This window comes from Bombina bombina, chromosome 2, assembly GCF_027579735.1.
Source record: "Bombina bombina isolate aBomBom1 chromosome 2, aBomBom1.pri, whole genome shotgun sequence".
NCBI classification, from domain to species: Eukaryota; Metazoa; Chordata; class Amphibia; order Anura; family Bombinatoridae; genus Bombina; species Bombina bombina.
In genome coordinates, this window is record NC_069500.1 from 1,409,945,448 (window position 1) to 1,409,958,395 (window position 12,948).

The following is a 12,948-nucleotide window of genomic DNA, read 5'->3' on the forward strand; positions in this document are numbered from 1 at the left end:
ACAAAACTATTATTTAGTAATGAAGAATCAGAAAGTGTGATATTGGACTCCAAGATAATTGCAGAGAAGATGACAAATTACTTTTACGACAATATGGGAATACTTTTGCAGAATACTATATCTTTTCGTAGCTTCCACAGTTTCAGTAGTGTAAATGATACATAAAAGGTTAAAATGCATTGTATTACAGCGATTGTATTGCTAGTGGCACATAACAAATCTCCAAACCAGACACCTTTGCTGCTTTATAAGGTTCAGTTAAGCAGACTTGTGAGAGATGCCCTAGTAGATAACGTCCCTTTTTAGCGCAGTCTTGTGTTCATCATATGTGGTTAATATCCTAATGGCGCCAGATGAAAATTACACAAAGAGGTCTTAAAGGATGGGTGGGAACTAATAATGCTTTGCTCTGCCATAATGACCTGTCTGCTATATATATATATAAATAAAATCTTAAAGTGGGTGGCTGTTTCATTAAAAATCAAAACTAATTTATCCAGTTGTTTTTGTGACTTTTAGTTATCTATTCTGATCTGGTCCACTTGCATATCAGATGATTTTAAAAAGATTAGTAAAAGAAACGGAGATACAATTAAATTGTATATACAGGTCAGTTTAGCAGACATGAATTGTAATGATAACGAACCTCTAAATAAGTTATGGTCTAGTAAGAACAAGGATAGAAGCATAGAAACATCTGCATTATAAGCATTTTAATCTCTTTCCTGGAGAGGTCTCCATAATATACCTGAATAATTATTGTGATAGAAGGGATAAAATACTAAAGTTCCAGAAATGTCAGTATTTTATGATTACAAAACATGAAATTCTTTATTATGTTGCCTGGTGCTTCAAGACTATGGTCTGTCTCTGAGATTCTACAGCTCTGAGACCAATGTGGTGTGTACTAAAACATTTGTATTGTTGTCACAATCTTGTAAATGTCAATAAACTGCTAGATCAGTGCAATAGAAAAGAAACCAAAACCCCATACCACGCAAAAGCAAGAAAAAGCTTCTACGTTCTCATGAACCCTAAAACTGCATACAGAATGCAGCTTCGGCTACTATATACTGGGTGGTAAACATTACCTAAAGCCCCCTGAACAAGACATACAATAGCACAATAGGTGTGCTCTCAGATACATTCAGTGTACAGCAATTGGCACCATCCAGTGGTCTCCGTGGCAAGATTTAATTGGTGATCTTCATGAGTGATGGCTGTTGATTAGCCCACGAAGCTGCTTAGCCACAGTCTCTATCAATTTCTGCTTGTCCCTCTCATTCTTCCGGAACTGAGCAAAGACATTATTTTTACGGCTAGGATCTTTCATTCTGTAAAGGAATAGAAGAATATACATAATTAGAGATTTAAATAACTGGCTTTTACTAATAACTTAAGAGGGAATACTGAGATCCTAAATAACAGACCACTTATATTTATGAAGAACCTTACCACTGAACATAAAATTTAAAGGCACAGGGAAATTATAAATCAACAAATAGATATTGTCTAAAGGGACACAAGAGTCCCTACATTAGCACTTAGGAGGATACTGGAATATAATAAAGTCATTTTAAGTTAAAATGGCATAACAACCCCCTGCATCTTTCTTCTGGAAAACACCAAAGACAACGTGCAGTGTTCCATTTCTGCAAAACATGAAAGCCACAGATGTTTTCCACTGATATCAGCTAGGTGCTTGTCTATCGGGGTAAAGCTTGGCAGTGTTGTGTTTGGCTTTTTTAGAAGACAAACACCAGTGTTGTGTAGTAAATATAAAATGTATATTATTTGTAAAGAGCCTGCTAAATAGGGATAGGCGAATGTTTCTAAAAATGCGAAATTTAAAACTAATTTTGATACATTTGCTTGAATTTCGAATGTTTATATAACATTCTATTTTCTGATTTTCGTTTTCAAATTTTTCAATAAAATTCGAAAATATACGTTTGAATAATAGAATGTTTAGCTATGTATTCATTCAATGTCGAAATGTAATATTTGAATTCGAATGTGACATTCGAATTCGAAATAGTATTTCGAGTCTACAACTGTGCTTAATAAATGCAATATTCAAATTTGATTGCTACATTCGAATGTCCCATTCGAAATAGTATTTCTAGTCTAATACTGTGTTTTTTAAACGTAATATTCGAATTTGAATGGGACATTCGAATTCGAAATAGTATTTCTAGTCTACAACTGTGTTTTATAAATGTAAAATTCGAGAAAAATGTACCAAAATAGCCTTTGTGGGTTAATCAATGTAAATAAGAAATCTGTATAACCAGACCACTCATCCTAAAGATATAATGTCCAATAGATGTTAAGGACAGTAAAATGGTTATCCTTCATTCAATAGGAAACACTGTATCCGTAACCTGGGCTACATGTATCCGTACCCTGCGCTACGTGTATCCGTACCCTGCGCTACGTGTATCCGTACCCTGCGCTACGTGTATCCGTACCCTGCGCTACGTGTATCCGTACCCTGCGCTACGTGTATCCGTACCCTGCGCTACGTGTATCCGTACCCTGCGCTACGTGTATCCGTACCCTGCGCTACCTGTATCCGTACCCTGCGCTACCTGTATCCGTACCCTGCGCTACCTGTATCCGTACCCTGTGCTACCTGTTTCCGTACCCTGCGCTACATGTATCCGTACCCTGTGCTACATGTTTCCGTACCCTGAGCTACATGTTTCCGTACCCTGAGCTACATGTATCCGTACCCTGCGCTACATGTATCCGTACCCTACGCTACATGTATCCGTACCCTGCGCTACATGTATCCGTACCCTGCGCTACATGTATCCGTACCCTGCGCTACATGTATCCGTACCCTGTGCTACATGTATCCGTACCCTGTGCTACATGTATCCGTACCCTGTGCTACATGTATCCGTACCCTGTGCTACATGTATCCGTACCCTGCGCTACATGTATCCGTACCCTGCGCTACATGTATCCGTACCCTGCACTACATGTATCCGTACCCTGCGCTACATGTATCCGTACCCTGTGCTACATGTATCCGTACCCTGCGCTACATGTATCCATACCCTGAAATGCTCAACTCTCAACACACTAACTGCTGTCTCCTACAACTGCTAAGCAAAGCTCTACACTGATTAGCTGGAAATGGTCTTTTTTCCAAATAAGTCTACAGTGTTCTACATTGTACAAAAGTGCAAACACTATAGCACTTGGTGGACCGCCAACGGGTATTTTCCAGCTATTTGAGGATAGAAAACAGATGTTACTAAAAGAGTCATGAAACCCATTTTTTTTTTATGATTCAGACAATTTTTAACTTTCCAATGTACTTCTATTATCAATTTTGCTCCATTCTTGGTATCCTGGGAGCTAGAAGAGCACATTGCTAAGCTAATGATAAGAGATATATGAGCAGCCAAAAATCAGAAGCCAGCACCCCGCTCATGAGCCTACCTAGGTATGCTTTTCAACAAAGGGTAAAGAGAGTACAACACAAATTAGATATAAGTAAACTGGAAAGTTGTTTAACATATTATGGGGTTTCATGTCCCTTTAATGCTTCTATATTTATGCTCACATACAAGATAATGAGTCTAAATGGCCTATCCAGTCATGCTATCTGTATTAAGTCTAGCTTTGTGGAACAGCCAGAGACTGTTATTGAGTGATACTATGTAGTGAAGATACAAGGCATGTTGCTTTATGATATCTTTAAAGACTATAATCAGTAGTCCCAGAGATGTAAAATTAGGAATGTTATTATCCCTCACTTCAGTTTGTCAAACACAACACACACGTTTTTAGAGCAAACAAACGCTTCCTTTCAGGGTGCTTTGGTAATTCCTACTCCTTAACAAGCACTTTTAGATTAACAGACAGAACATGCGTTAGCATCCAGATGTTGTCTAGTGAGTTACCAAGGGATAATTTGCAAACGTATCCCATTAACAATATGATATTGTTTGCAACAGACATAGAAGCTGTGTTAATTTGGCACATGCTGTTTATGGACTTGTTTGTTTGATTCTTTTATCTCAAATATCATGCAATAAGACCTTCAAAAGTCTAAGAACATAGAAACACTTTCCTTACTGTTATTTCATAGCTAAAAAAAACAAGTCAAATTATCATACAATAAAACCAAAATATATGCTTACCTGATAAATTCATTTCTTTGATGGTGCTAAGAGTCCATGATCCATTACTCCTGTGATTAAACTCCTGGCCACTAGGAGGAGGCAAAGATTCCCAAAACTTCTAAGAGAACTTCAACCTTCCCACCTCACTGGTATGCCAGTCTAAAATATAGCCAAGCAAAGAAAAGTAGCAAAAAAAGTGGTAGGAAAGGACAAAGCAGGGAAAATTAAGGCGCAAAATATAACCATCATCAGAAAACTTGATTAATTTATATATTTTTTTCCCAAATATATAAAAAAAATTGGGCGGGGTTCGTGGACTCTCACCAATATGAAAGAAATGAATCAGGAAAGCATAAAATGTATTTAGATTAATAGAGTTCATGATCAATTACTCCTGGGAACTAATACCCAAGCAGTGGAGTGCACAAGTAACTTGGGGGAACAAAACTATTTTTTGAAAGGCAGGCACTTAATTCCCAGACACTGCAGCCAGGAGGACTTTTCTACTAAAAGGCACTTCAGAATAAGCAAAAACATTTAGTAAACATTAATTAAAAGAATGTAAGGATGACCATGTTGCTGCCCAGTATGTAGAAACTGATCTGGTAGAATGGGCTGTAATGCTTTTTGGGGAAGACCTTCCTGCCTCCAAGTAGGCCAAGTGGATTAAGAACTTTAACAAAGAAACTAAAGTTACGACTGGGGCCTTCAGGCCTATAAGTGGACCAGAGAAATGAATGAATAAATTACCAGATTGTCTAAAATAATCTGTTGCCTGCAGAAAAAGAAAATTAAAGCTCAAACTACATTTAAATTTTGTAGAAGCCTCTCTTTAGAATTTGAAGGATTAGGACAAAGGAACAGTAATTAAGAGATTGATATTGTCAGAATACACGGTTTTTGGAAAACAGTAACATTTTGTCCTAAAACTGCCTTATCCTGGAGAAATCAGAAAAGGAGGAATGCAGACAAGAGCAGACTATTCATAAACTGTTCTGGCAGATTATATTGCCAAAATAAACAATGCCATCCAAGAAAGAAGCTGGAAGTCCAAACTATGCATGTTTCTAAGGGCGAGACCTGCAGAAACTCTAAGAACCAAATTAAGGTTCCATGAAGAAGAGATTAGTTTAATTTCTAGTCTTATCCTGATTAAGCTTTAACAAACCTCTAAATGTCTGGAAATTTTAAAATTTTCTTGTGGTATAATACAGAAAGAGCTGAAAATCTGACCCTGTCTAAATTTTATATATATTTTCTCATAAGAGGCTTTCTGGCCTAAATTAATATTCAACTACCTCATCTGAAAAACCTTTCTGCCTTAAAAGAAGGTGTTAAATCTCCAAGCCTTCAAGTTGAGAGACTCAAGATCTTGATGATAGAAAGGGCCTAGAGATAGAAGGTTGTGCCTTAGTGGATGAAAACTGATAAGCGCTCATGTTTTATCCAAACTATCACCCTTGCTACAAGAAGCATTGGAGGAAATATGTAAAGCAAGATGAAATGACCAGGGAGCTAATAGAGCATCTACCAACTTTGCCTGAGGATCCCTGGATCATAAAAAGTATCTGGGAAGGTTGATCTTCAAATGAGAAGCCATCAGGTTTACCTCTGGTAGATCCCATCGATCAACAATACCCAGATATTGTCCAGAGCCATTGAAACACTTTAAGCTCTTAAGTCAGAAAAGAGCATTCTTCAAACCAAAAAAGGATAACTTAGAGTTTTCAAATACAGAATAAGCCTGAAAGTTCCCTCTTTCTAGAGAACTATGAAAAGGTTTAAGTAAAAACTCTGGCCTTTCTTGGATATTGGAAGTCGAACTATTACTCCCATGAGTTCTAGATTCTGGCACACAATGAAAAAAAGGGGCATGAGCTTTGACGGGGTCCTATAGTACATAAGAAACCATACCCTGAAACCAATTCTGCATCAATGAGACACTATAGAATCTGGATCGGGGCCGCTCCATTATGCTGACTTTTTTAAAAGAAAAATGCGTTTTCACTGTTTGGCCAAGGCTTTTTCACCGTTTAGTCAATTGGGTTTGAACTTCAAAGATGAACTGGAACAATTTTGTTTATGTGAAGAGAAGGAGGACCTCTAACTCCCAGATAGACAAAAGGATATAGTATCTCAGTTCTTTCCCTTAGACGTCTTGTCATGAGGGAGAAAAAAATCCTTTACCTCCAGCAACAGTAGACATTATGGAGTCTACACCAGGCCAAAGAAAAACGTTTCCTTGAAAATCACAAGACAAAAGTGTAGACTTAGAAACTCCTTCAACTAATTAACACTTGAGCCACCAGCTCTTATCGACAAAACTGATAAGCTTAAATCTTTTTGACATTAATATTAATCATGTCAACAATAGCATCACAGATAAAAGCATTTGCTGACCTAAGAAGATTAAAAGGGATTTGGAAATCTTCATCTATAGCATCTTCGGAGATTTGATCAGAAAGATTGTTACATCAAAACGTAGCAGCCGTTGTCACACAAGCAACACTGATAGCTGGTTTACACATGTAACCTGATTGAATAAATATTTTTCATTGAAAAAACTAAATTGCTGTCCATAAGGATGTACTATCCTCTAAAGGAATAGTAGGTCATTGCACCATTCACCTTAGCAATAATTCCCAAAGCTCTATAATAAAAGCCAATAAGGGGAAATATTATATGAACATTGAGTATAGAATAAAAGTAAGGCCAGGTTAAGCTCTTTGGTAATTATCTCTGTAAATGCTTCTGGGACATGAAAAATGCTTCTGGGACAGAAGGTATAAAAATGATATTCAATTGTTTGTTCTCAAAAGGATTTGATATTTGGACCCCTAAAGTACATAAATCCTCCTTTAGTAATGTGTGAAAATATTTCAGCTTGAACATAAGAGAGGAGGATTCTATATTTATCAGCAACTGATTCCTGATCGTCAAGAATTACAAAATGCACATTAAAATGGTAAAGTAGACAGTGGATCTCCCCTCTAAAGGAAAGTGGGGACAGTTCCATTTGGATGGTCCCTGTTAAGAGGGAATAACAGACATACAATACCACAGAGACATATATTATAGGAGGCACTCTAGAATAAGCAAGCAGGGACTTATAACAGTAAAGTCCAAGAGCTAGGGCAAATATAGTTAAATACAGTATAGAAAGAATTTTAGTGGAATACACACTAAATAGATTTATAATATATAAGCTGGTCCTTGATGATAAAAAATACATTTTCCACCCCTATACACAACATAATAATAAAAAAAAAATCTTTCAGGATCAGTGGCGAAAACCCCTCAGAAGCATAGAGCTGAATAAAGGGACAGGCGAATAGAGTGCTGGAAAAGTTAACCACCATGCTGCCAGACAAAAAAAAAAGCTGATCGCTACCGAGAGTATATAATAAAGCAGCACGCTATCCCAAGAAGAAAGTAGAGCTCTGTAGTATGGAGGGAAATTTCAACAGCGAAATAAAGCCAGACGCATGTGCTAACATATGCAGAGATTGTAGATTAAAATAGTGCTTTATCTCAAGACGTGTTGGTAGCATGTAGCAAAATTACAAGTACCCTATAAAGCCAAAGCTCTCAGAAAAAGCACTGAACAAAATAAAAGTTTACGGTCAGCATAAAAGAGAGTAAATAAATTGTAAATGTGCAAAGAGGAATTAAGCTTTAAGAAAAAAACAGAAATAGTGTGCATCACTAAAAGGTTCTCATAGCCCCATAGTCTCCATACATTGCATCTAGACAGAATCCATAATAAGTCTAGTGAATATGTGGTAAGTCTAACATTAATGTCCCCAGGCTATGATGTAACATAACAAATGTACCTGGGAATATCCTGTGGGCTATGTGAGTGCAAATGTGTCATTAAAGTGATAGTAAACTCAAGCGTATAACAAACGCTAGGATTTACCATCACTAAAAATAAACATGAGTTTCTCTCATCGTTTTGTAAAAAACAGCGTTACACCACCCCTGTTAGGAAAGTAGATAGCTAACACAGCACCTCCAGCGCCCACGGCACAGTGCTTTCTTCAATGAGGTGACGTTTCCACCTCTAGACCAATAGCTGTGTGTGTCAACTGATATCCTAGCACAGCTAGAGGTGGAAACGTCACCTCCTTGGAGAAGAGCGCTGTGCAATGAGTGGCCGGAGTCGCTGTGTTAGAGGTCTACTTTCCTAACAGGTAGGGTGAGTGTTACCCTGTTTTTAACGAAACGATGAGAGAAACTCATGTTTATTTTTAGTGATGGTTAATCCTAGAGTTTGTAATACAACTGGATTTACCATCACTTTACACTTACCTGAGAAACACCCACTCCACTGTGCTTTCCAGCGGCAGAGAAGACTGCTTTCAGTAGATTTCCATCCAGTGCTGAGCACATTGCAGCAGAGGATTTAAGTGTGTTGACGACCCAACAGGAGGGCTTAGGGACAAGTTCCAGTGACACCTGTGGCAGGCCTGTGACTAACTCCTTTACCGGGTAAGTGTGTCACTGCCCCATACTCCAATCTCCTATCACTCAGCATCTCTTTGAGAGAGAATCTGGAACACCTGAAATCTTCACCCACCTCCTGAGAGGCAATGATTAGACTGGCATGCCAGTGAGGTGGGAGGGATAAAGTGCTCTTGGAAGTTTTGGGAATCTTTGCCGCCTCCTAGTGGACAGGAGTTGGATCCCAGGAGTAATGGATTGTGGGCATTAACCACCTTATAAAAAGATTTTTTTTTTTTTAAAGACCTGAACAGGAACCCAGCGTGGCCAATTAAAGGTATTATTCAGGAAAAAGAAAATACTGCTGCAAAGTTGATATGAAATAGGTATCACTTGCTTGTGATGGGCTTCAGTCTTCAGAAAATGTTAAACATCAAAAAGGATTCTAGTGCCTAGTTAATATTATACTATTAACTATACTTATATATGAATATCCAATCAGGCTCACCTAACAATATTGTGTATTTTACAGGAGTTATGCAGTAGGTGTTGAGAACATTAACTTGCAGTGAAGAACAAGCACTCTGGGACAAACATAACCACATCACTGTAAATGTTTGATGTTAGTTGAATAGGTTAATTATATCAATCAGCACAATATTTAATCAAAAACAAGACACCTGAGCCAACACTGAAGCTATAGTACTTACACTCGATGTATCCTGTAACAGGTGCATAATATATGGTGGAGATATCCATGGGGGAACAAAACATTAAATGAAAATTAAACACTTCAATTGTGGTCAAAGTGGCCAGATAATGGTTCATAATAAAAAGCAAAACTCTAATGATTGGTTAATTGCAAAATGGCCCTTAAATAGGCGAAAAAAAGAAACAGGAACAACATTTGTATTTAAAATAAAATAAAACTTGTTGATAAACATATAAACACACACACACACATTATATATATATATATATACACACACACACACACACACACACACACACACACACACACACACACACACACACACACACACATAAACCTACCATTTTATTTGTTTTTGTGTGAAAAAGAAATAATTTAATAATAATGTAAATGGTTAAAGAATTTTTCTTTAGAATTTACTGGGTACCTAACATACTTATAGTAGCAAACACTTACTGTTTCAATGTGTGCTAATCGATATGGGTTAAATAATGATTGATGGTGGAATGAAAAAAGCTTGCAAACAAGTCTTAATGGGTGGATGAAAGGACAGATTTTACAAAGTGCAGCTAAACTCTTGCCTTGCAGCAGCAGCCCCATATTGCTTTGCAATATGCAGCAAGTATTACTTATCAGACACCCACGTGTATGTCCCTGAATTTAAATACATCACATATTGGAATGTATTAGAGAAGCACTCACTTATGCAGTTTTCCCGGACATGGGCAGGACAGCTGACATGCTCTGGGCAAAACATGGTACTAAAAAGCCCTTTTGCTTATAGGTTCAGAGATAATGGTTCCTGATGATTGAAACATCTGTGCATATGTAATCATTTACTGAGTCACTTCTATAGGCAGAAACATTTTAGGACAGGGTCACAAAGTGCTGCCAAGTGGTATGTATGGGTAGGACTATGTATATTGGTCTAGAATTATGATGCATTTATAGCCCAGAGAGGCAAATGCATTTAAATAAATAAAAAATCCAATAAAAAAGATCAAATAATACAAAATAATAAACATATTGTCACATTAAACCTTTTCCATCTGGTAGATAAAGTACTTATCGCTGTTGTATTGTTTTGTAAAATCTGAAGATGACTTTTTCATTGAGGTGAAAGTTCTTTCTGTGAAATCCATTTCAAATAAAAGATGTATGTGTTCCCCATATTATAAAAGTCACTAAATAAATAACTAGATTGAAGAGTTAAATGTGCTAATGTGGAAAAGATGAAAATAATAAAAATAATACTTATTAATTCATGTGTTTATTAAACTCCATGCTTCTACTCTACCAACGCTTTTAAATACTAATGATGTGTCTAGTAACAATTATAGTGCACCAGGGTAGATACAAATCAATTTAAAAAAATAAATACAAATAAAATAAGATTTTTAAAACAAATAACTGCTAATAGTTAATAATAATGTAGCATGAGTTATATATATATATATATATATATACATACATATATACACACACACGCACAGTATATATATATATATTTGTAAATTAGTTCTATTAATTCATTAACAATGTCAGGCTCTCTCAGAGTTTGCTGTAAGATAATTGTTTTGTGGTCCTCTTTCTATCTAGAAGATATTTTTACTGATGCTTGGTTTTGCAGTTGTCAAAACTGTGAATTTGTGTCTGCAGAGATAACATGCCTCTTCTTCAGAGCAAATCCTTAATCCCATTGTTCACCTGCAAATCTTTGCACAGAACCCCTTACCTCTCAACAGAACACCACATTTAAAATTAAACCTTTCATGAGTACACAGTATATTAATACAATATACAACAGAAGTGAGTACACCCCATTACCATATCAACTTCTTCTAAGTTGAACAGTAGGGCATTTGCTCTTATGTAAAATTAAGAACGGCAAAACATAAATTATGCTTACCTGATAATTTCCTTTTTTTCTGATGGAGTCCACAGCTGCATTCATTACTTTTGGGAAATAAGAACCTGGCCACCAGGAGGAGGCTAAGACAACCCAGCCAAAGGCTTAAATACTCCTCCCACTCCCCTCATCCCCCAGTCATTCTGCCGAAGAACAAGAAAAAGAAATATCAGGGTGAAAGGTGCCAGAAGAGTATAACGCTCCACATAAAATTACAGGTGGGGAGCTGTGGACTCTTTCCATCAGAAGAAAAGGAAATTATCAGGTAAGCATAATTTATGTTTTTGTTCTTAAATGGAAAGAGTCCACAGCTGCATTCATTACTTTTGGGAAAACAATACCCAAGCTATAGAGGACACTGAATGCCAAGACGGGAGGGTACAATAGGCGGCCCATACTGAGGGCATCAATACCCAATAAAACTTCGCCCGAAGCCGAGAAAATTTTAAGAGGAAAAGCCCCAATGACACTGCTCGCAGTAAGTCCAGAAGCCAAACTAGAGACCACAAACGGACTCGACTGAGCCAACAGTCCTCCAGGAGACACCGTCGCCCAACAAACGGTCCCCCACTGCTCTTTTCCACAAATGAAGGACACCCCAGCTGAAACCCCCAAGGGAACAAGGCAAAGGAGAACCAAGGAAACCGAAAGGTCCCCTAATACAAAAAGAACACCTTCCACGAGTGAGCCCAGCTCACAGAGACCCAAAGGGGCCCAAACAGGGAAAGGAGGCTACGCCTATACCAAGCGAAACCCGGGATAAGACCGGGCACAGAGACAGAACAGACGTTTCTCCAATATCCTGCAAGAACGGAATGCAACTGAAGAGCCAAAGTCCTCCCAGTGTCTGGCCATAGAACACCAAAGTAATCGACCATGAAAAGTGTGTAATACACCCAGATGAAAAAACCCCAATATTGAGAACACAGAGTCCAAACAGGACAACACAAAGGGTACTTGCGAGGACGAAGAAGCAGTCAAGAAAGAAACAGACCGCAAAAGTAACCCCCAGACAAAAGGCACGTGCCAGGCAACCAAAGTCGCCAAACCTACACACAGGTCCTTGAAAAGGGGAACACAAAACCTCAATCGAGGCCCCCCGAGAACCCGAAGGAAGAGTAAACCCTCTTCTAATCAATGGAGCAAGTTGAAAGGAAAATATATATCCTAGGAGACTGAGCTAACAGGATAGATTCAACAAAGCTCACACTTCCAGAGGAGACTGCGACCCAAACGCAGTTCCTTAGACCACTCGGCCATCCTGACCTGCAGACCCACACTCAGCTGCACCAACCCAGCCTTCCGGGATCCAAGATAGAGGAAACAAAGAATCCCGAAACAGGTACAGGAATGAGCGTAAGGATAGCACGGCCATCACCACAGAGCACTCGTACAACCCGACTCTGAAACAGACAACAAGGCCATAGACCTAAGAATCTATCAAATAAAGGCCCAACAAGTCTGCTTGGAGCTACCAAGACCCCAGAGGGAACCAAACCCACTTTTTCACCTCCCATCCAGGAGAAGCCCCAAGCAAGGATTCTATCTCCATAGGGAGGAGAATATCCCCTAAAGAAAAGGGTTGATGCTAGAAGGGCAACAACTGTCCTCAAGGCCCGAAGGCTCCGGGCTAATGGGAAGAGAAATTCCCAACACAGATGTCCTAGAAAAGGACCCCCCTAAAAGTAGCTTGCCGAGCAGAGGCACAGCTAACCCATTCGCCTGCAGAGCAGGGAATCCACGGG

The 12,948-nt window shown here is 38.3% G+C and overlaps 1 protein-coding gene across 2 annotated transcripts in view; it reads right to left on the reverse strand.

Annotated features, from left to right (window-relative positions):
* Positions 1-698: 698 nt before the first annotated feature.
* Positions 699-12,948, reverse strand: part of EXOC6B (exocyst complex component 6B) — a 1,420,949-nt gene continuing 1,408,699 nt past the window's right edge. For both annotated transcript variants that reach the window (XM_053704356.1, XM_053704355.1), the window contains one exon: positions 699-1,334. In XM_053704356.1, the coding sequence (XP_053560331.1) occupies positions 1,208-1,334 (127 nt within the window). In that variant the 3' untranslated portion in view covers positions 699-1,207. The remainder of the gene's footprint in view (positions 1,335-12,948) is intronic.